Source organism: Nannobrachium achirus, assembly GCF_963921795.1.
Source record: "Nannobrachium achirus genome assembly, chromosome: 7".
Classification (NCBI taxonomy): domain Eukaryota; kingdom Metazoa; phylum Chordata; class Actinopteri; order Myctophiformes; family Myctophidae; genus Nannobrachium; species Nannobrachium achirus.
In genome coordinates this window covers 54016057-54037549 of record NC_137816.1, presented here as the reverse complement: position 1 = coordinate 54037549, position 21493 = coordinate 54016057, and the positions used below count along the sequence as shown (strand labels likewise).

At 40.8% G+C, this 21493-nt stretch overlaps 2 protein-coding genes across 4 annotated transcripts in view; both read left to right on the top strand.

Annotated features, from left to right (window-relative positions):
• Window positions 1-540: 540 nt before the first annotated feature.
• Window positions 541-17604, top strand: LOC308288236 (MOB kinase activator 3B). 2 transcript variants are annotated; one of them, XM_080729615.1, is made up of 4 exons: window positions 541-647; window positions 3878-5064; window positions 9210-9412; window positions 15210-17604. In XM_080729615.1, exons 2-4 carry the CDS (start codon window positions 4647-4649, stop codon window positions 15237-15239), a joined length of 651 nt encoding a protein of 216 aa, XP_080585741.1. In that variant the 5' UTR covers window positions 541-647; window positions 3878-4646; the 3' UTR covers window positions 15240-17604. The 2 variants fall into 2 exon arrangements, with proteins under 2 accessions (XP_080585741.1, XP_080585742.1); XM_080729616.1 differs by lacking the exon at window positions 541-647 and adding an exon at window positions 818-931.
• A 2690-nt stretch (window positions 17605-20294) lies between these two features.
• Window positions 20295-21493, top strand: part of epb41l4a (erythrocyte membrane protein band 4.1 like 4A) — a 49337-nt gene continuing 48138 nt past the window's right edge. For both annotated transcript variants that reach the window (XM_080729270.1, XM_080729269.1), the window contains exon 1: window positions 20295-20431. The gene's annotated coding sequence lies outside the window, so the exon portion shown is untranslated. The remainder of the gene's footprint in view (window positions 20432-21493) is intronic.

Below are 21493 nucleotides of genomic sequence, written 5' to 3'. Positions count from 1 at the left end.
TTCCCCAATTAAAGTAGAGAAACGGCCGAAACCACACGAATTTCAACAGTTGGGCACAATGGGCAGAGACTCTGGCAGGGTATTTATTCTGCATCTAGCTTAAGGCAATATCTAAATTCAGAGCGAACATTTTTAACTGAATAATTTGCTTCTGGCAGTTCTGGGGGTCCCGACCGTCCCGATTCCCTGGAACAAAATATTTGGAGATGGGGGTCCGCGGTCAAATACATACATATCATTTTTTGGGGGTCCTTGACCTTGACACGACCAAGTTTGAGAACCATCTATCTACAAAGTCTTCTAAACTAAATCCTATGTCAAACGTTGTCATGTATTTGGCCGCGGACCCCCATCTCAAAATATTTTGTTCCTGGGACGGTGGGGGTCTTGGACCACCAGAAGCAAAGATTTGAGTTAAAAATGTTCACTCTAAAATGTGGGTCTTGCCTTAAGCTAGATGCAGAATAGATACAAGCCTCTCATTGCACCACGAACATCCCAGTTTACGTGAACGCCTCTCCCCCCCTCCTGCTCCAGGACAGCAGAGAAGAGAAGAGAGTGTGGAGGAATGTGTGTCTTTGAAGTGTACTTCATGTCGACGCAGGTCTGTGACTGTGGTGGATGTGTTCTTATCGCTTCTCCTGGAGGTAAGTACACTTATTGAATTATTGACATGGTAGCTTTACTCTCAGTTTGTTCAGCTAGAGGGGAGTTATTAAGCTCATGGTCTCTATATGGCGGCTGTTTGAACAGTACACAGGACTTACTTTTTTCGTGTCGCATCAGATTAACCTGCATGTGAAACTGCTTTTTTTTTGTGGACGTGATGTTGTGACGTACTGCTTTGTTTGCTGCTGTTTTTGTTCGATTGGAAATATTGAGCCTTTTAGTGCTTACGGTTTGTGGGACGACCTACGGCTACATTAAATGTGTGAGTGTGACAGATTCATTCAGTTATCTGTATGAAGAACAGGCTTTTACTTTTAGTTGAATATCCATATTCTATTGATATTCCCTTTGACTTTGTGGCAATGTGGCATAGTTTAAAGGTCGGGGGTCTCTTCTGAACGAGACATCATTATTTCAGGCACGTCAGAATTAAATGTCCACCCAAAATCACATGATGTAATAAATAAGTTATAAAAACTAAACATAAAGCTATACACTTTCTTAGGGGGTTGTGTTGTTTTGAAACAAGTCTTGTGACTAAAGTTGCTTAACTCTGGCCTTAAAAGAGCATCTGTACTCAGTACATTTTCCCTGGATTAAAACAGATTAAGCTAGAAACAATTTGCTCCTTGGAGCACAGGTCTGCGCCAGGCCAGGTTGGTTATTGTGGGCCAGGCAGCAACACAATGATGAAAAGCTTAGCCTTGCCAACAGATTGATTGATTGATTGATTGATTGAAGATTGTATTAGAGGTTTGCATAGGAAAAGGTACAGGACAATACAGATAAGTACAGTTCACTGGTACAAGGTCAACTAAAAGGATAGTAACCACAAGTAAGCCTTTGGCTTGTTTAAATTGGGGTCCCTTTTACAACTAATTCGAAACAGACATGTTCTACTTCAATGCCATTGATTCACAAAGACAAGTGATTGTGACATAAGTCTGGATGATGGCGTAGTAGGACACCGGAAAGGGTTCAGTGTCTTGCTCAAGGGCAGGAAGAGCAGGAATCAAACCTGTCACACGGACGGGCGGACGGGGGTGAAAACAAGTCTCGGCCACACCTTCGGTCTGGCAGAGACAAATAAAACTAGCCTAAACTGAGCTGTATAGATTAGATTGTTTCTAAAACACAATCTTGTACAGACCTGAATGCTCAAAGGGGATCAGGTTTTGTTTTCAATCAGAACAGTGGAAATTCCCTAGGATCTCTCTATACCTCTTGAGTCTTACCTCACACTTTCTCTCTTTCTCTATCTCTCTCACACACAAGCACACACACTCACAGTATGTCACAATAATACACACACTCTACAAACACACACATATCCACCTTAAGTTCTCACAAATAGACACAGACACTCATTGTTCTATGCGTCACTGATACTCAACACTTCTTTCATGCTGCCATTCAACCCACTGTCAGATTGTGCAACATCCAGCATAGTCAATTAGGCTGCAGGCTATTAAAATATGTTTTATGATTATAATTATAACAGTAGGGGGAGGAAGTAACTGTGCTATATTTAATAGTTGTCTGAAAAAATATATTATTAGAGACCTTTTTATTCTCTCTCTCTCTCTCTCTCTCTCTCTCTCTCTCTCTCTCTCTCTCTCTCCTTTCCTTCTCGAGATTGACCCCAGCGTATACATTATCTTGAAACAATATGTGCTTGGAGTGTAATAGTTAACTGTTTATATAATAAATGTTTGTAAATATTGGAGTAAAATAGACCTATATTTGTATTCAATAATATGATGTATAATAGTCAGATTAACCATTCCATTAACCCTAATTTATTATGTCCAAAACAATCCCAGATGTGCCTTTAAGCCTTCTGAATCAGCCTAAACAGATGCTGCGTTCTCCTCTGTCCTTGCATGCCTAGGTCTAACATTATACGTACTCGTAAACATTAGCAGCTAACAAGACTAAAGCAAACAACAAGCAATACGTGTTTGTTCATCAACAGTCTGGCCGTCTCTCCAAGTTGTTCAGTAAATAACTGGAGAATTGCATTTTCAGGTGGGATGCCAATTTTATCAAATCATGGTGCAGAGTTCACAAAGATAATTTATTAGTTTTTATTTAATTTGATAGTGTTCCAGTACCATTCTTTTTTAATATTTACAATTTCACTTGATTATCCTGTAGGACAGTGGTTCTCAACCTGTGGGTCGGAACCCCCAGGGAGGTCCCCACAAGAATTGTGAAAATAGCCGATCTACAAGCTCTCGAGGCTAGATTCACAATTTATCTGTGGATGTGGAACTAATTTCAATGCATTTCCAAGTGCTTGTCAGAGTGGGGGTACCCAGTTCAAATAGGATTATTTTGGGGTGTCAGGGCCTGTAAAGGTTGAGAACCACTGCTGTAGGATACAGGATAAACAAATGAAAGTGAAATCATACAGCATGTATGATTTCACTTTCCTTATTAGATAAAAAGCATCTCAACCTGAAAATGTATTTTCTCTTTCTGTTTAAGAGTTAGAGAGATGGGGAAACTCTGTTTACTGAACAAACACTAGTTAGTGCACATACAGTATACTATCAAGAATATAGAGCTAATTAACATATATTTAAAAGAAAATCACTTAGATCACATTTTATATAAAGGCTAATATAGAACTCATCCTTGAAGAATATCTCTGAAGAACATTTTTTTTTTTTTTTAGCTATTCCATGATTTGCTTCATGTACTGTAGATGATTTCACACTGGGTTGTACTGGATGAGTTAACTGTGGGCTGTGCAAACAGTAGAAATAAGAACACGTTTTGAGTCCTCTTTGTTGTATGCAAACTCCCTACTTTCTGATATCATGTTGTGACACTTACGGTAATTCACTTTGCTGTGGTTCAACACACCAGCTAAATTATGTACTGTAATTAGCATTTAACCTCAGTCAGGCATCATGTCAAAACACTCCACACGTCCACAAATAGACACAGACACTCATTGTTCTTTGCTTCACGAATACGCAACACTTTCGTACTGCCATTGAACCCACTGCCAGATTGTGCAAACATCCAGCATATTCAATTCAATTCAATTATTAGGCCACAGGCTATTAAAATGTGTTTTAAATTGTACGATTAGTTATGTGCACTTTTCCACATGCAGGGGGATTCATATACACATTTAACATAATGGAAACCTCCTGATTTGTGTTTATAATTCTAATCTTTGTTTTCATATCAACAGGATAAAGCAGCATATGAGGTTTCAAAGGAGCAACACAACGGGGGAAAAAGAAGTCTGACTCCTCTCTCCTGATTGATCAGAAGCTTTTGGACTATTGGCCGGTTGGAATATTTGTTCAGAGCTTTGAATCCCAGTGTTTGAGTGACCTCTTGATGACCAATTGTCACTTGAGGTGAAGCCGACTGCATTATCTTTATAGTGATTGATATTTTCACTTCTTTAGCTCACGTTATGTCTTATCTGGAGTGACTTACAAGAATTGCAAACACAGAATTAAGTGAAACGTCCAGATTATGAACATTACAAGCAATTGCAACACCCCTCTAAACCACAATGTTAGGGCTACATTATTCTTGTACTAAATTATGAGACTGGCATAGATAGGACATGGACACGATTTCTTTACTTTGAATATTTATGGACGTTTTCCCCGCAAGTTTGCCGTAGTTTACTTAGATGGGCCATTTGAAACGTATTTCCCGCTGAATATAGTCCATCCATCCATCTTTGATCACTTATCCGGAATCGGGTCGCGGGGGTAACAGTTCCAACTGAGATTTCCAGAGTTTCCTATCCTGAGCAACTTCCTCCACTCCTTCCAGGAGTATACGTAGGCATTCCCAGGCCAGTGTGGAGATATAATCCTTCCATCTGGTCTTTAGTCTGCCACGGCGTCTCCTCCCAGTGGGACGTGCATCGAGGACCTGAATATAGTCATAGTGACTTAAAATTGAAGACAATTCCCATTAATAATCACAGACCCGACACCATGTCCGTCCACCTAAAGCAAGTGTTCCACAAAGACAGAACCTTCCGGCCCAAGAAGAAGTTTGAGCCGGGCACGCAACGCTTCGACCTCTACAAGATGGCGCAGGCCTCGCTGGACTCGGGCGTGGACCTCCGGGCGGCGGTGCGGCTGCCCCACGGCGAGGACCTCAACGAGTGGGTGGCGGTGCACGTGGTGGACTTCTTCAACCGCATCAACCTGATCTACGGCACGGTGTGCGAGTTCTGCACGGCCGAGTCGTGCCCCGTCATGTCCGGAGGGCCCAAGTACGAGTACCGCTGGCAGGACGACCGCCGGTACAAGAGGCCCACGGCGCTGCCGGCCCCGCAGTACATGAGCCTGCTGATGGACTGGATCGAGATGCAGATCAACAACGAGGACATTTTCCCCACCAGCATCGGTGAGTTGGTTGGTTAGGGCTTGGGGGTGAGCCTTGTGGCCAGACGGGTGCTTACTTGGATTCCCTGTGTTGTCTGGGAGCACATGGGCAGAGGAAGCAACTTCAAGCAAGTGTCTCTCAGTAGCTAGCTACTGGCGATGTGCTCTTGAGCAGTGTGTGCGTGTGACGTAGAATATAAAAATTGAGCATTCAGGTGTCTTGAGTTCTGCCGGGGAGTGTTGATTGTGGTCCAAAGGGCCTTCACCCATGACAGCCAATATGTGCAGTGTGCACCTGAATATGTAGTGTGCTAGTATTGCGTTTTATGCCGATGACCTTATGAGAGCGACCAATAGGTTTCCGCATTTCTTGGTGCCTTCCTTCATTCCTTCCTCTGCGTGTGCAAGGGTTTTTCAGGTTTTAGCATTTTCTTTTCATAGTGCTATTGAACACCCTTTACGTCTTTTGTGTTGGTTAAAAAAAGAATATCGAACCAATGATCCTCAAACTGCCAAACCTGTTAACTCCACCAGAGGAGGTGGAATTAGCTGGTTTAAGGGTCATTCCCAAGATGAAGTTTAAGATAAAAAAATATATATCTTTCTCGTTTGAAGTGGATGGATGGTAGCATCACTACCATCCACTGCAATTGAGAATGATATTCTTTAGCTTTATTTTTATCTTTATCTTGTCCGGTGGGAATGACCCTTTAGCCCTCTCCCCTGCGACAGAGCAGCTGCATAGGCATGAATTAGCTCCCTTCCCAGCAGCGTTTTAAAGTGAACTACCCCTTTAATTAAACAACGCTGGTAGAGTGAAAAGACAGGGGTTTAAAAATACCTGCCGGTCATAAAAATGAGCCGTGGGAGGGAGGAGGGGCGAGGATAGTTGAGAAGAGGAGAGAGGAGAGGAATGAAGAAAAAAAGCGCGAGGAGGTGAGAAAGGAGGAGAGAGGTATCGATGTCTTCAAACTCGTCAATTATGTAGTGACACTGACATCCGATACACACACCAGCACATACTGCAGACACATACACACACACACACACACACACACACACACACACACACATACTGTGCACATGCTAATTGACATATTTGAAGTAATGAACGACCGAGTTGACATGGAATTTAAACAATACAAAAATTAAACTTGTTTGTGTACTGTCTGTACACATGGGACTACACACACATACACTCACACCACACACACACACACACACACACACACACACACACACACACACACACACACACACACACACACACTATCCATCTATCTCTCTCACACACTTGGGAGTTGGGATGTACCTAAATGCCCAAGCAAGTCTGCTCATTTTCTCTTTCTATTGATGGGGAAACCCTGTTTACTGAACAAACACTAGTTGGCAGCACAAATAAGAACACGTGTTGATTAGCTCATGTTATATCCATCTCTCTCTCTCACACACTTGGGATGTACCTAAATGCCCAAGCAAGTCTGCTCATTTTCTCTTTCTTTTTTTATTTCTTATAAATATCTCTCCCCCTGTCTATCTGTTCCACTTCCTTCATCTTCTTGCTACACCTTTCATTTATGCCTCGTCATTAAAATGCAGTCGCCTGTCTAAAGATGCCAGTTCCTAGATTCCCTAAGCCAGCTGTAATGAAACATGAAATGACATCACTCCTCAGACGTGCACGTGGACCTATGAGGGCACGATCAGCTACACTGAATTTGTCAACTTGTATATAGGGATGGGACGATAATCGTTATTATCGTTTATCGTGATAATGAAACACTCACAATAATCGTATCCTGGAGATTTAGGTTCATCGGGAAATTGCCGATCTACAAGCTCACAACATGTCGTGTTGTGATGCGTAATGAGCTTATAGATCTGCTATTTTTTGGCAAATGTTCCCCAGGATATTGGCTGTTGGAGATAATATTTTGATTATCGCGATAATATTGTAAATCGCAATTTCTTTGGTCACAATAATTGTGACATGAAATTGTCATATCGTCCCATCCCTTCTTGGATACAGCTGGCTGTTATCCTTTGTGTTGCTGACAGGCTTTGAGGGAGACTGACTACATTTGCTGGCTCGTTAACAGTAGCTTAAGCTAAATCCAGGTCACCTCAATAGCGAGACTGAGGTTTTTCCATCGTCAAGCATGCAGTGGACATCAGACGGGTTGGTTGCCTTGCCTAATCCTGCTCCTATGGAGAACTAGGCCAGACAGCCCTGACTCACAACCCCCTCAGCCGTGTGTGTGTGTGTGTGTGTGTGTGTGTGTGTGTGTGTGTGTGTGTGTGTGTGTGTGTGTGTGTGTGTGTGTGTGTGTGTGTGTGTGTGTGTGTGTGTGTGTGTGTGTGTGTGTGTGTGTGTGTGTGTGTGTGTGTGTGTGTGTGTGTGTGTGTGTGTGTGTGTGTGTGTGTGTGTGTGTACACAAGCGCCACTGAATACTGCCCTATAGGAATGTCAGCTCAGTTCCATATATTTTATAGCTATTGCTTACTGATATGAGATCTCTAGAACTGATAACATGGCTATGAAAACTATTCATTTCCTTTTAATATGAAGCAAATATTGTTATGCTACAAATATGTGCAGTGGAAAATCTATTAATTGGGAATTCATCATTTACGTACAGTTACTGTATATAGAGAAAAGGAGAAGAAATTCAGATGGCAGAGAAACGTCTCACCCCCCTTTTCTTTCCTTTGTGTTAAACTGCCACTCTGCCTCAGTGAGATAAATCATATGTTATTCAGACATTATCTTTAGGTTGTATTTATGGGATTTGAGGAATACGTTGACCATCAAATTAGTTTTAAACACACACAGGATTTTGTTTCAGAGTTCTTCACAGGTCTCTTTTGTGGAGCACCGAAGTCTGACGTCCTTTACACTTCCTACCGCTAATGTTACTGCCGCCGAATTAGTAACATTTTGGCCAGAAACAAATTGTATCAAATATGAGTGACTTTCGTAAGTAAACGATACAGAGCCTCCTCCCTGACAATATCGCCAGAGACAGTTTGTTTATTTTTGGACCACAATACTTATATGAGACGATTTTAAGATGGCCCAATGTTATTTTCCGTAGAGAAATTACTTCCAGGAACCAGGGGACGAACGAGTGACGTCAGGAATTCCTCGTGTAGTTTGAGGTCTGCCAGACCCTGCTTCTTTACCGCCCCTCATCTAGGCCTGTCTCAATTATTACATAATCGTTTAATCGCAATTATTTGACATACTGGTAGTCGCAATTATTTTGCCATAATCGTCATAATCGTTTACATGTTGAAAATGTTTCATATCATTTGAGCTTGTAGATCGCCTATTTCCACCCTCAATGTTATTTTTTAAAGTATAAAGTTGTCAAATGTCAGTCATTTCTTTGTATATTTAGGTTATGTGTCATAGCTGCCATGTTCAAAGCCTAAAAGCCAAACCGTAATGTAATTGTCAACGACAAAAACACAATTAAATTGTTAATCACAATTATTTTAGTGACCAGTAATCATCATCATAAAATGTCATAATCTTGACAGCCCTATCTCTATCCTCTCTCGCTCTTCTCTGTGCCCCCATCCGTTCTTTCCCGTGTTTAATTCTTCTCCCACTGTCTTTTTCCTTTGGTCTCTGTCCTAACTAGGGGATTATGACATTTCACATAACGATTAATTGTCACTCAAATAATTGCGATTAACTATTTAGTCGTGTTTTTGTCGTTGACGATTGCATTTCTGTTTGGCTTGTAGGCTTTGAAGTTGCACATGGCAGATATGACACATAACCTAAATATACAAAGTAATGACCGACATATTTGACAACTTTATACTTAAAAAAAGAACATTGAGAGTTGAAATAGCCAATCTACAAGCTCACAAAGCGTCGCATCGCAACCCTATTTTCGAAAATGTTTGAAAATATATGAACGTTTTTCAACATGGAAACGATTATGACGACTATGGCAAATACTTGTGATTTGACGATTATGTAATAATTGTCACAGGCCTACTCCTAACATGACTCCTTCATTCATTTGCTCCTCTGTCCTTCAGCTCATGCCCTTTCCCTCCCTCTCTCTCTTTCCCACGTTAGTCAGGCCTCTCCTTTGCATTTCTCCATCGTCTAATTTTGTCTTATCTCTTCTCTCCTCTTTCCTATACCAGGTACGCCGTTCCCCAAGAACTTTGTGTCGGTGTGTAAGAAGATCCTGTGTCGCCTGTTCAGGGTGTTTGTTCACGTCTACATCCACCACTTTGACAGAGTCCTTCAGATGGGAGCCGAGGCTCACATCAACACCTGCTACAAACACTTCTACTACTTTGGCACTGAGCTCAACCTGCTAGACCGCAAGGAGCTGGAACCTCTGGTGAGTCCCTAGTGCTAGCAGTAATACAAAATAAAATCTTTTCATACCTCTGGTGAGTCAAAAAAGTTAATTGTATACACATAATAATGATATGCCTCTTTTAACCCGTTTAGACCTAGTCTAAATAGTCTTAGTCTTCTAAATCCTTCTAAGGTTAAAGAAAAAAACAGGTTTCTATGATCAGTGGTTCTCAAACCTTTTCATGTCAAGGACCCACAACATACCGTATATATTTTATATGGGATCCCCTTCTCAAAATATGTTGTTCCAGGGAAATAAACAGAAATGTCCTTGATTTATAAATGTATTTTTATAACTACAGGTAGGTATTTTTTTGTTTTAACTTTAAACAATACGGTACCCAACCTCTAGGGTAGTGGTTCTCTAATTGGGCTCTGTGGACCCCAAGGGAAATGTGGATGTGGAGTGGTATTGTATTGTATTTTTCGGTACAGGGTCATTCGGTTTGGTACACCCCCGTATTGAACGTTTCGATATCGGTATATATCAGTTCTCAGCAAGGGAAACCCCTTGGAAAGTACTGTCAACTACACGGTTTCAGTGTTAGTGACAAAAAGAGTTTCTAATCATCTAATCATTGAACTACATAGGCCATTGCAAGGGTCTTCAGCAGGGGTTCCGGGACCCCTGGGGGGTCCTCAGAGTTATTACAGGGGGTCCTCCAAATCTTTGTCTGGTAGAAACTTTTATATTAACCACTTGAACCCTAACGTCCATATTCTGAGAACTTTAGCCAAAAATAGCAGATCTACAAGCTCAGCGCGAGGTGTTGTGAGCTTGTTGATCGGCTATTTTCAGCAAAGATGTTTGGTGTAGAGGGGGAAAAGAGCAGACTAAAGTACAGAGTGAAAGCCAAAGGTCAAGTTTATTAAGTATTGACGGTTCAAGTGGTTAAATATCTGAAAACATTAATTGACATGAATCCAAAATACACTGATGATTGTGCTGTCAAACAACGAAACTATATGGAATCTATGAAAAGGTTGTGGGGGTCCCTGCGTCATCTCTCTCTCTCAACTAAAGCCTCTATCAGAGTCCAGGGTGAAGAGCTATTCACTTCACCGCGGTGTAGTGTTTTATATATCACCTAAAAATACATAACAAAGCCTAGGTGATAGCTAGGAAACTACAACGCGGTGAAGTGAATAGCTCTTCACCCTGGACTCTGATAGAGGCTTTAGGGGTCCTTGGGCTGGAAACGTTGACGACCCCTGGGCTAATGTAACTGACAGAGCCCTGACAACGTCGTCAGATGGCGGAGGGGTGGTCTCGGTAAACTGTGTTGTCTGGGCCATTCATCAGTCAAATAGACAGCGTATCAGACGACGTCACACTGATAATTAGCAGTATGCTATGTGCGCAGTTCAAACAGAGCGTTCTTTTAAACGCTCAGTTCGGGTTTAAGTCCCAAAAAGTCCCATAACCATTTTCTTCTTCAAACACGGGCAGCATATCGTTCTGACACATCATACATGTGTTTAGCAATGTACTTTTGCGCTTTATCGTTAAATAAAACCACATTTGCCAGTCTGTGATCCTGTCCACAAAACGCTAAACGGGGTGGCTGCCTCTGCAAAAGTGAGCTGGCCAAGTGAGGAACAGCGCCACAAATTTACCATAGAGATACATACAGTGGCCGAACACAGTAACGCATCGACATGTTTATATCCCATATGCTGCGTAGTTCTTAACATGCCATATTTTCTGAGAGGATATTGAGCCCTCATTGGCTGGCCTTTTACCAAGGCCAGCGAATGAGAAAAAAGAGTGTTGAGAAAGTGATGACTAGTTGCGTGTCTCTTTACTGAACAGCCGTGGTAAAAAACTCTGGATCTGACCTTTCTTCTTAATTACAAATGGACTTTTGTTTCTCAAAAGAAAATGTAGAGCGTTTAAAACATTGCACGCCTGCAATACGAGTTTGAACTTGTCAAAGCCTTGATGTCGACGCTCCAAAATAGAACCGTGACTGAAAGACGCGTCAACAGGTTCAGACACGTCCACTTGATGCCATTGAAAACAATGGGTGCGTTTGATGACTGAGCAATTGACGCTTTCAGTGTGTCAGGGCCTTGACTGTCTTGCTAAAGCAGGGGTGTCCAAAGTGCGGCCTGGGGGCCAAATGCGTCCCGAGGAGAGAGATTGTATTATAAACAGCCCACCAGCACCGTCAAAGAAAAATATTTTCCTAGAGTATAAATGTCAGGATTCCTTGTCCCCTGTCATTCTGAAGGGGTCAAAGAAAGGCTATTTTATTGTATTTTCTGGTTACATTTGGTAATGTGAAATAAGATTTATTTGTGTTTTGATCAGAGCACACACCTGACAAAAGACCATTGATATTAAATATTGATGATGATAGTTAAATAAAATCATTTAAATGCGATGTATGTGACTTTGTTGTGGTCCGACAGAAAGTACATTATGTGAGGAGATATAGTTGGCCCTTGGGTGTTTTAATGTTTAATAATGTGACCCTCTTTGAAAAAAGTTTGGACACCCCTGTGCTAATATATATAAAGGCAACTTAATAATGACACAGACCTTTGGTGGACACACTGGCTATGGGGGGTGGGGGGGACAAACTGGCTACTAACCTCCAGGTCCAACCTGCCTGCCCGCATTTTCTGATGCATTCTGATTGTAAAACTTGTTTGCTTAGTACTAGCATGTGGACCTGTGTCAGATAAGGATGGGTGTGTGTATGTGTGTGATGGAGAGAGGACTGTGTGTGTGTGTGTGTGTGTGTGTGTGTGTGTGTGTGTGTGTGTGTGTGTGTGTGTGTGTGTGTGTGTGTGTGTGTGTGTGTGTGTGTGTGTGTGTGTGTGTGTGTGTGTGTGTGTGTGTGTGTGTGTGTGTGTGTGTGTGTGTGTGTCTCTGCTTTCTTCATTGTTCCTTTCTTCCCTCTCACTCTTGTCTACCTCATCTCTTCATCTACTCTGTCACACAAAGCAGTGTAGCTGTATTTATTATTTATTGTAAGTCACCCTGGATAAAGCCGTCTGCCAAGTAATATGCTGTGAATAAAAGTGTGGCCTTGCACACAAAAACCAGTTTAAGATCTAAAAGCCGATAGCAGCCCTAGATGCCATTGTTACAGTTCATCCCACAATCTGCCTATGAGTCTTATGACATACACGGTGTGCAGTGCCGCTGCTCACATTCTGGCCTGAGGGGTGGCACTAGAAAAAAAGGTCAAAATAGTTGGGATTTATCATAGATGGTGGAGCATCTGGCGATTCTGGCCTAAAGGTGGTGCCAGAGCAAAGGCCATTGAGTCACCAAAATAACCAGCAAATTCCATGTTCATGCAGCAAGTAGGTTATGAGAAGTTATTTTTAGGTATATTTCTTGTTCACTTTGTGGTGTCCATCTTGCAGTGGATCACTAGTGCCCCCTACAGTATTTCCCCTGGTATTGATCCGCACATACTTTGTGCAGTTGATGGATAGCAGAAATGATATGTGGAGTACAGATTGGGAGGCCCCGTTCATATCCATATCCACACTACGTAGAAAGAGTATACAGTAAATGGGCCTTTAGAGCCTCTCTGCTAAGGGGAATTAAATGAGCTTTTAGGAAAGAAAAAAGCCTAAAGGCAAGGTATACACAGAGGGAAATGCTGAACAAGGGACAGACTGAAAGAAGTAAGAAGAGAGTAGGGTAGGGACCCTCACAATAATGTCTTTACTGCCTCCCCTGGCCAGCCGGAGCACCTGATGGAGGGGAAAGGAACTGGTTTGGAATAACGCGTTCCTTCCACTTGCTACGTCCTACCTGGGGAAAATTCCCCACATCCCCCGTCAGGCGATAAGAAGCGCCTTGCTCACTCCTCATGCATTGACTTAAGCTCAGTTCGGGGCTCTTCCCAGGTTGGCAGAGGGAGTGCAGCGCCCAGGATTACAGCTTAGGCAATTTGCGCTAAAGTGAAAAATGGGTTACAAAATGGTGGGATAAAAAAAGGAAATAAGGAAAGACAAGAGAGTAAGTAACAGAAAGTTGGAGGGAGTCAGGTCATAATGAAGTCCTTGTTCTGCCAACAACATGATCATAAGAGTTACTCATGACCAGCAGTGTTCTAGTATTGTACCCATTTAAGTGTTCATTTAATATCGGATGAGTAAATAATATTATGTACTCACAAGGGTAAATGTTTTTATAGAATTACATTCAGGATTTTTCTGTGAACTCGACAATACCATAATCAGCATTCTGTTGTAACTATACTGAAATAACATAACATAGGTAGTTTATAAAAATATACTCTATTTGTCAAATATAGTTTGATACCTGGAAATATTCAGATAACATATTTTGATTATTTTACCTATATTGAGATTACCCTGTACTTAAAGTACAAGTATGCATTGCAAACTAAGAGTTTAAGAAGCTTTTTGAAGCGTAAAAATATACTTTAAATCCTTGGCTGACATGATACCTTTCAAGTCTTTTAATGAAATTTAATGGTTCTTTTTATTAAATTATTTGTTTCCAAAATGGATAAGACATCTAAATGTTTTTCATTGCAGCATAAATTAATGACAAAACATAAACAAATATACAACAGCGGCCTCTGAAAATGAAGCAATTCATAGTCGTCTAGTCGTCTATCTTATGTACGATATATGACGGAAGCTGTGTGTAGACATAGACATGAACAAAGACCGGTATGGTCTGGCATGAATAGAGGAAAGAAAACCTCTTTGTTTCTGGCCTCTGTGGTTTAATGCCTAATCCAGATTAGAGAGATCTCAACTGTGGTAATCTATAAATCAAGAGTATAGCTTGCACGGAAAACCTTTACCGTAATCCTGTAAATCTTTATCTGTAGCCAGAGGGGTGGGGTGGGATGGGTTGCGGCGAGGTGAGGTCGTGGGACTGGGTAGAAAAATGGACATGACCAGCTGGGGTTAATCAGCGAGAACGTCACGGGAAATCACATCCAAGGCAATAAATAACTAGAAAGGTGCAATTATGGGGAAATTGCAAGTGTGGTTGCACTGACGTGAGTCGCGAGGAATCCCCTGGGAAATGAATTCCGTCTTACCATTTATATTAGATATGTCATGTGAGGCATGACCTATCCTGTCTGATTGGACGTTATATAGTCCAATCGGAAAAGGGACAGAAAAGGTCCATTGAACCCAATGGACCTTTGGGGGTTTGGGATTACAGAAAAGGTTACAGAAAACGTCCAGTGAACCCAATGGACTTTTGGCATTAAAGAAAAGTTTAATGAAAAGTTTAGGTGACATAAAAGTTCTCAGATCTAGAACAATAGTCTGGTTATAATGATAATAATTGATTATAATTGGTTTAATAATTACTCTGGTTGCCTATAGCAACCACACTAATAAAACATTTACAACCATTTAAGGTAACCGTGAGAAGGTACTTTGCTGGGCAGCTCCAACATGTAGCAACTTGTTGGTAGCCAGCAGGCCCATTACAGCCACCTACAGAATAATACCATTTATAATGAACTTGCTTCCCACTTACACATTGTGGTCATTGTACATTCTGTTAATGGCAACCACTAGCAAAATATTAACCCGAGTTATATGTCTGCTGTGTCTACTGATGGAATGTATGTTCCACAATATCAGTATACTATATCTTTTCGACAACCAACCCTAACCCTAACCTCCGTCGGTTGAGTAGCGATACCTGCCGAGGCTCAGTTGTCGAAATGATGTGCGTTCGAAAAAGCGAGATTTCCCCTACGACATGTATTGATATATTTGTCCGTCTGTCTGTCTGTCTCTCTCCCATTTAGAAAGAGATGACCCTTCGGATTTGCCACTGAGGAAGCTGATGGCACGGTGTCAGGATGGAAATGTCTCCGTGATCACCTCATTCACAGGTTACCTTGGCAAGGACCAGGCCCAAAAAGCGAAGAGACTCACTTGAATGTGTCACACCTTCATCAGTGATGGAGCATCTTAGAGGATTTTAAAGTGGGTTGGAAGGGTAAACATTACATAACATGGCCACAAGAATTCCAATAGACTTCTTCTTCTGAATAGACAGAGGAATTCTCATAAAGTTCCATTTGAATTCTACAGTAGAATTCTTAATGGATCTCAGCTCTAATCCCAAGGTTCCAAATATCATAGATTTGTTTAGAATTCTCAGACTACTAGTAGGTACTTCCCTTTTCTTATTTACAAGTTGTTGTTTTACTTTTTTTCTAAAACGACAACTTTTAAACACCCTACACATATATTTAAATGAAAAACTGCATAATGAAACGAAACACTGCGATTTGAAAGTTTTAAAGGATTCAATTTGCACTCAAGGATCCACACTAGCATGTCTAAAGCTATATCAGATGAAGCCAACAAGATGGCCTTCTGCTTTACATGCTTGTAGCCACAATATGAACATTTAGGATGTCTATGTCGATCCCAGGGACGTGGAATTAATCATTTTAATTGTACACACGCACACACCTCCATTCAGAGTTCAGACTCAGAGCACCGTCTGACAGAAGAAACGCTGCTCAAAGGTATTTTTGCCAGACTGGACCATGTACTGGGATGGACACACTACCTGTCACGAAGGTTTGGATCTGAAACTTTTGGAACACATCAGCTGTTGAACCTTCAAGCCACACAAGCGTCTATTTTATTCTATCTTATTTTTTCATAATAAAATATTGCTTGAGGACACTTTGGCATGAGAAGGATTCAATGGATGTTGAATAACGGGAATAACAGGTGAACATGTTAGAAAAATGTATTATATTTAAAATCATCAACTGCTGTTTTATATATTGTATGTATGCTAAACTGAACAATGGCCATCAAGAAAGGGTATTTTATGTTCTACAAGGTACTGTGTGCATGTTTGCCATTGGCATGCCACTAATGATTATTTTCATATCTTTTCATAATTGTTTTGATTATTTGATTAGTCTGTGCAATTAATTGACACCATAAAACTATAGTAAAATAAGTTAGTACAATATGATGGTTAATATTCACAGGTTATACCCAAATGAATATCTTCAAATTGTTTAATATGTTTACCCAGAGGTCAAAACCGTACTTTATAATATGGAATAATGATGAGCATTCACATTATGGTGAATTGTTATTTAGAAATATGTACAGAACACGACTATATACATATAAAATACCAGATTCGGTGAAAATGTCTTTGAGCTTATAACTCAGCTTGTGATTGAACAATCACAACTTGCTGATACTCTATTTAGAACATTCAAGTCTTGTACATTGATCAATGTAAGGCTGAATGGTGAAAATCTTAACCAAATCTAAAAGAGAAACACCCAGTGAAATAAATTGATAAGCAATTCAGCATTATGACACAGTAATGTGTCTGGATTCCTTTTCGATTAAACCTTTCATAGTTTATGTTCTAAAACGGAATTGACAGTGATTCTCAATCACATCCAATACTCGCATCAACCATAATTTGTATGAGAGGTGCAGTATCTTCATTGAGCTCATCCAACTGCTGCTTGCAGCATATATTCCGTGAATTGACTAAGCAATTATCTGATTAATCATTTCTCCCCTAGTTTGCTAAGCAGCAGCATTTGATGATATGATCTTCTAATTCATACAAAGACAAAGAACACCACGGAGGTAGCCTTTATTTCCAATGATTGAGTTGAATATAGCTTTTTCCCAAAATGTGACCTTTTACTGTACCTGATTGTTTTATAACCGTTTTTAGATATGCAAGATTATGCAGGAAGAGTTTTATGGCACTCTTTACTAAACACGATGCTTGTGTGTATATGACACATCATACCAAAATGGGCCTATAGTTGGGCATTTCACCAACAATATCTTATGCAATCCATGTATTTTTTGATTTAACAGCTTTATAATCTCTGAATGTATATCCCAAAAAAAAGACCAAGATACAAGGCTAAGAATTTATTCATGTTACTGGATAATCTCAACAGGGGCCCTCAATGAGGCTTTAGGCCATGATCTTTTTCATTTCTTTTATAAAATGTCACTAAGATGTATTTAATACTGGATGGTTTAAGTGCTGTCTCATGACATCAGCTGGAAGACAAAATAATCGATTTGTATACGGTTAGAGTGCATGAACTGTCAAACGGTACATGATGCCATGAACATCAAATCTAACTCTTGACTTGAAGCAATAAAATATTATTTTGATTACTGATATTTGCCTACATACTGTAACTTCACACTACTGTTCAGTATTGAACATGAAAATTATGTTTGATATTATACTCCGGTACATTTAGATTTCATTCTATCAGAGAGAAGTCTGAATGGTTTTATTCACATTTAAAATAAATAGGCCACTCAATTACACTCTGGCAGATCACAATAAAGAACTCTGAATTGCAGCACATTGCTCATGACAGTCCATTGGGATGAGAACAAATCACAATCAAATATTGGGTATACACTGAGCAGCCTAACTAAATTCATTGGCTACGACTCCTTGTGGGTGAAGAGGCCAAACCTGGTGCCACATTTTGGTGCAGTGTGGGCAGGGGTGAGCAGCGGTGGTTTTGGGATTCGTTTGGACCCATTTGGTGGAAGATCTCACATTTCGGAGTCTGGTCTTATGTAGCATAGATAGGTTATTTCTATTGTGCTGCACCTTCCCGTACATGTTTTCTTCAGGTCGGCCTATTGGCTTGCACAAAAACAAATTCCACCCAACTTCTTTACACCTGTAAACCTGTGATGTGACAATAAAGTTGATTCTGATTCTGGCTGCTGCATTTGTCTTCACAAATGTTGAGGTCTACGTATGTGGCACTTTTTGATGTTCGCTTTTATGTCGTCCTCCTTATATCTTCTCTTTTAACCTCCTGGAACGTGTCCTACTGTATGAGAAGTTATCAGTGTTTTGGGAGCCAAGAGTCAGGCATATGGACAACATCTGTGCTGGTGTTGGACAATGGTGGCAGTAATGGTGGGGATGTTAGCCTCCTCCAGGATGCTGGTGTTGCAGGATTACTTCCCAGCTGGTATTGAGGATTTCTCTGAGGCACTTTTTATGGTGTTTGTTCCTCTACTGCCTGCAAGTAGGCTACCTCCTGAGACCTGGAATAATTTTATACTTTAGCTATTGAAAAATATGTGAGCTTGTAGATCTGCTATTTTTGAAAAGTCGTGATTTTTTTTTTGGCAAATCTTTGAATATAGGCCTATGTATTAAAGCGAACATTTGTAACTCAATTTTTGCTTCTGGGGGGGTCCCCTCAAAATTTTGAGATGGGGGTCCGTGGCCAAACACATATAATTTGGGGGGTCATTGACATGATAAAGTTTGAGAACCACTGACAGAGAAACGTGTTTACTGCGTAATAATGGCTTATTAAGGGGTAGTAGAATTAGCAGCACTAGCGTGCTGTAAACCACAATTTTAGTCCTGGCCTGGGGGTCATTGTTAACAAAGACCCTTTGTCTCAGTCTTGAGAAAAGTCAGGCACTGGTCTGTTATTCCATCATCAATGTCATCACCAGTGTTTATGTTGGGTGGTGGCTGATGGGGGATGAGTTTGATTCCCTGAGGCAGGTTTTACCCACGAGGCGGAGGACAGCAGCAGTGAAACAGGGTAGGAGCAATGTCGGAGCTTCTGTTTCATCTCCTCTGCCACTGAATATTGTGGACAGGGATGTTGCACCAAATTCTGGACCCTGGGTGCAAGGATTCACTCACATTTTGTGCTTTAACTATTGAAAAATAGCAGATATACAAGCTCACAGCCACGCTGCGAGCTTGTAGATCTCCTATTTTTGAAAAATCGTGAACATTTGTGCAAGTCTTTGAATATTTCAAATCCTTCTAAGGTTTCGATCACATTTGTTAGTGGTGCTCAAACTTCTTCATGTGAAGGATCCCCAAAATTATATGTATTTGCACGGACCCCCATCTCAAAACATTTCGTTCCAGGGACCACCCAGAAGCAAAATTTGAGTTACAAATGTTCGCTTAAAAAATACATATATTCAAAGATTTGCACACATTTTCACGACTTTTCAAAAATAGCAGATCTACAAGCTCGCTGAGCTTGTATAGCAGTATATCTGCTATTTTTCAATAGCTAAAGTATAAAATAATTCCAGGCCCCCTGGCCCCTCCACCTTGGGCCCTAGTAACTCAGTCCCCATATTTCTACCAAATAAATATGTAAGTCGCCTCCTATAACACTAGGTGGTGCACTTTAACCATATAATGTATTAATAGCTACACCGCTGCCTTGGGGATACATTGTTTTATATTACATTATGATGAAAACGTGGCTATAGCCCCAGGCTATGCCAATAACACATCCACTGCTCTCAGCAAGCCCCAAGCTATTTTATGACCTAAGCAAGAAGAGGCTGTTACACTGAGAACGATTGAATTTGTATTAATTTATTTAGTTACATTATTTTAATGTTCTCCCTCCCTCAAATTCAAGTAGGCAACTTGAAGTAGGCCTACTTGATATAGGCTGTGTGTGTGTGTGTGTGTGTGTGTGTGTGTGTGTGTGTGTGTGTGTGTGTGTGTGTGTGTGTGTGCGTGCGTGCGTGCGTGCGCGCGCGTGCGAGAGAGACAGAGAGAGACAGACAGAGAGAGAGAGAGAGAGAGAGAGAGAGAGAGAGGTGCATTCATTCAGGCGTTTGTCCAGTCCGGATGGGCGGAGTCATCCTTGGCTTGAACTGAGAGAGAGAGAGGGAGAAATAAAGGGAGAGAGAGAGAAGGAGAGATGAGCACACCGCTACTTAGCAACGACAAGGCTTTTTTTTTTTTTTTTTTTTTTTTTAACAACAGAAGGGGAGCTCTCCGCTTTCTCTACTGCTGGCCATGGTGGAAAATTACGCACAAACGCTACTTTGCGTAAACAAAAATGGAATATTCGCAACACTTTCGTTTTATAGGACCGAAGAGGATGCTTGACTGAGCGGCCAACAAAACTCACAGAGACTATAATATATTTTGTTGTTTTAGTTTTTTGGGGAGAGTAGCAGGCAGCAGTCACTGGTGGTAAGTAGACTTTGGACTGGAGGTATTCAAAGAATGTCTCTGTAACGTTGCTTTAGAATCTTAATGACACGTTAGAATTTGGGTAGCCATGTGTGTGTGTGTGTGTGTGTGTGTGTGTGTGTGTGTGTGTGTGTGTGTGTGTGTGTGTGTGTGTGTGTGTGTGTGTGTGTGTAAAAGGTGATAAGAGGTATACAGAGCCATCTAAATATATTATTCTGTAATATCAATCAAACATCAAACTTTCATAATATTCTAGATAGCCTATAGATATTGCGAATGCAGTTGAATATAGTGAAATCAAACCCTTATTTTTGTTTTCATTTTGAATTTCTATGGCATAAAACTCAAAAATCCATATCTCAAAATATTACAATATTACACAAGACCACTAAAAACAAGGATTTATAATACAGAAATGTCAATGTTCTGAAGTCAGAGTTGCTTGAAGTCCAGTGAGAAGTTTCCGCAGTCAGTGATGGTTTGGGGTGCTATGGCATCTCTGCTGCTTTTTTACAAAATATTCTTTCTTTCTTTCTCTCTCTCTCTCTCTCTCTCTCTCTCTCTCTCTCTCTCTCTCTCTCTCTCTCTCTCTCTCTCTCTCTCTCCTTTTGTTGAATTGGTAGAGCATGGCACCATGCCCATTAATAATGGACCTGCAAATCAGTGAAACATAATGGTCTTTCTTTACTTATTGCCCTATGTAAAGACCCTACAGTAAAGTGTCATGATATAACATTTGCTATGGAGCTATTTTGGAGCTACACTAAATAATATTGACTTAACTGCTGCTTATATTGACTTGCTGCTTCATTTCTCCTACGGTCAGTTCTGTTGCACTCTGCATTCACACTGCCCAATACAACTAGTCTTCTACTGTTCACTGTGCAGCTCCACCTAGTTGGGTTCCTTGCTTCTTTTAAGGCAGTTGTTTTCAACCTTTTTCATGTCAAGGTCAAGATTTAGCCTTTAGGTTTTTCACGATACTGAATTTCTAACTTCGATACGATATTTTGAACATTTTCGATACTCGATAGCGATACCATTTTCGATACCAAGCAACCA

Bases quoted from the DNA above. Each gene is read 5' to 3' on its own strand.
- LOC308288236 (XM_080729615.1), top strand. From the start codon at position 4,647: ATGTCCGTCCACCTAAAGCAAGTGTTCCACAAAGACAGAACCTTCCGG. The intron at 5,065-9,209 runs GTGAGTTGGTTG...TTCCTATACCAG, and splicing joins CATTTTCCCCACCAGCATCG to GTACGCCGTTCCCCAAGAAC. The intron at 9,413-15,209 runs GTGAGTCCCTAG...TCTCCCATTTAG, and splicing joins GCAAGGAGCTGGAACCTCTG to AAAGAGATGACCCTTCGGAT.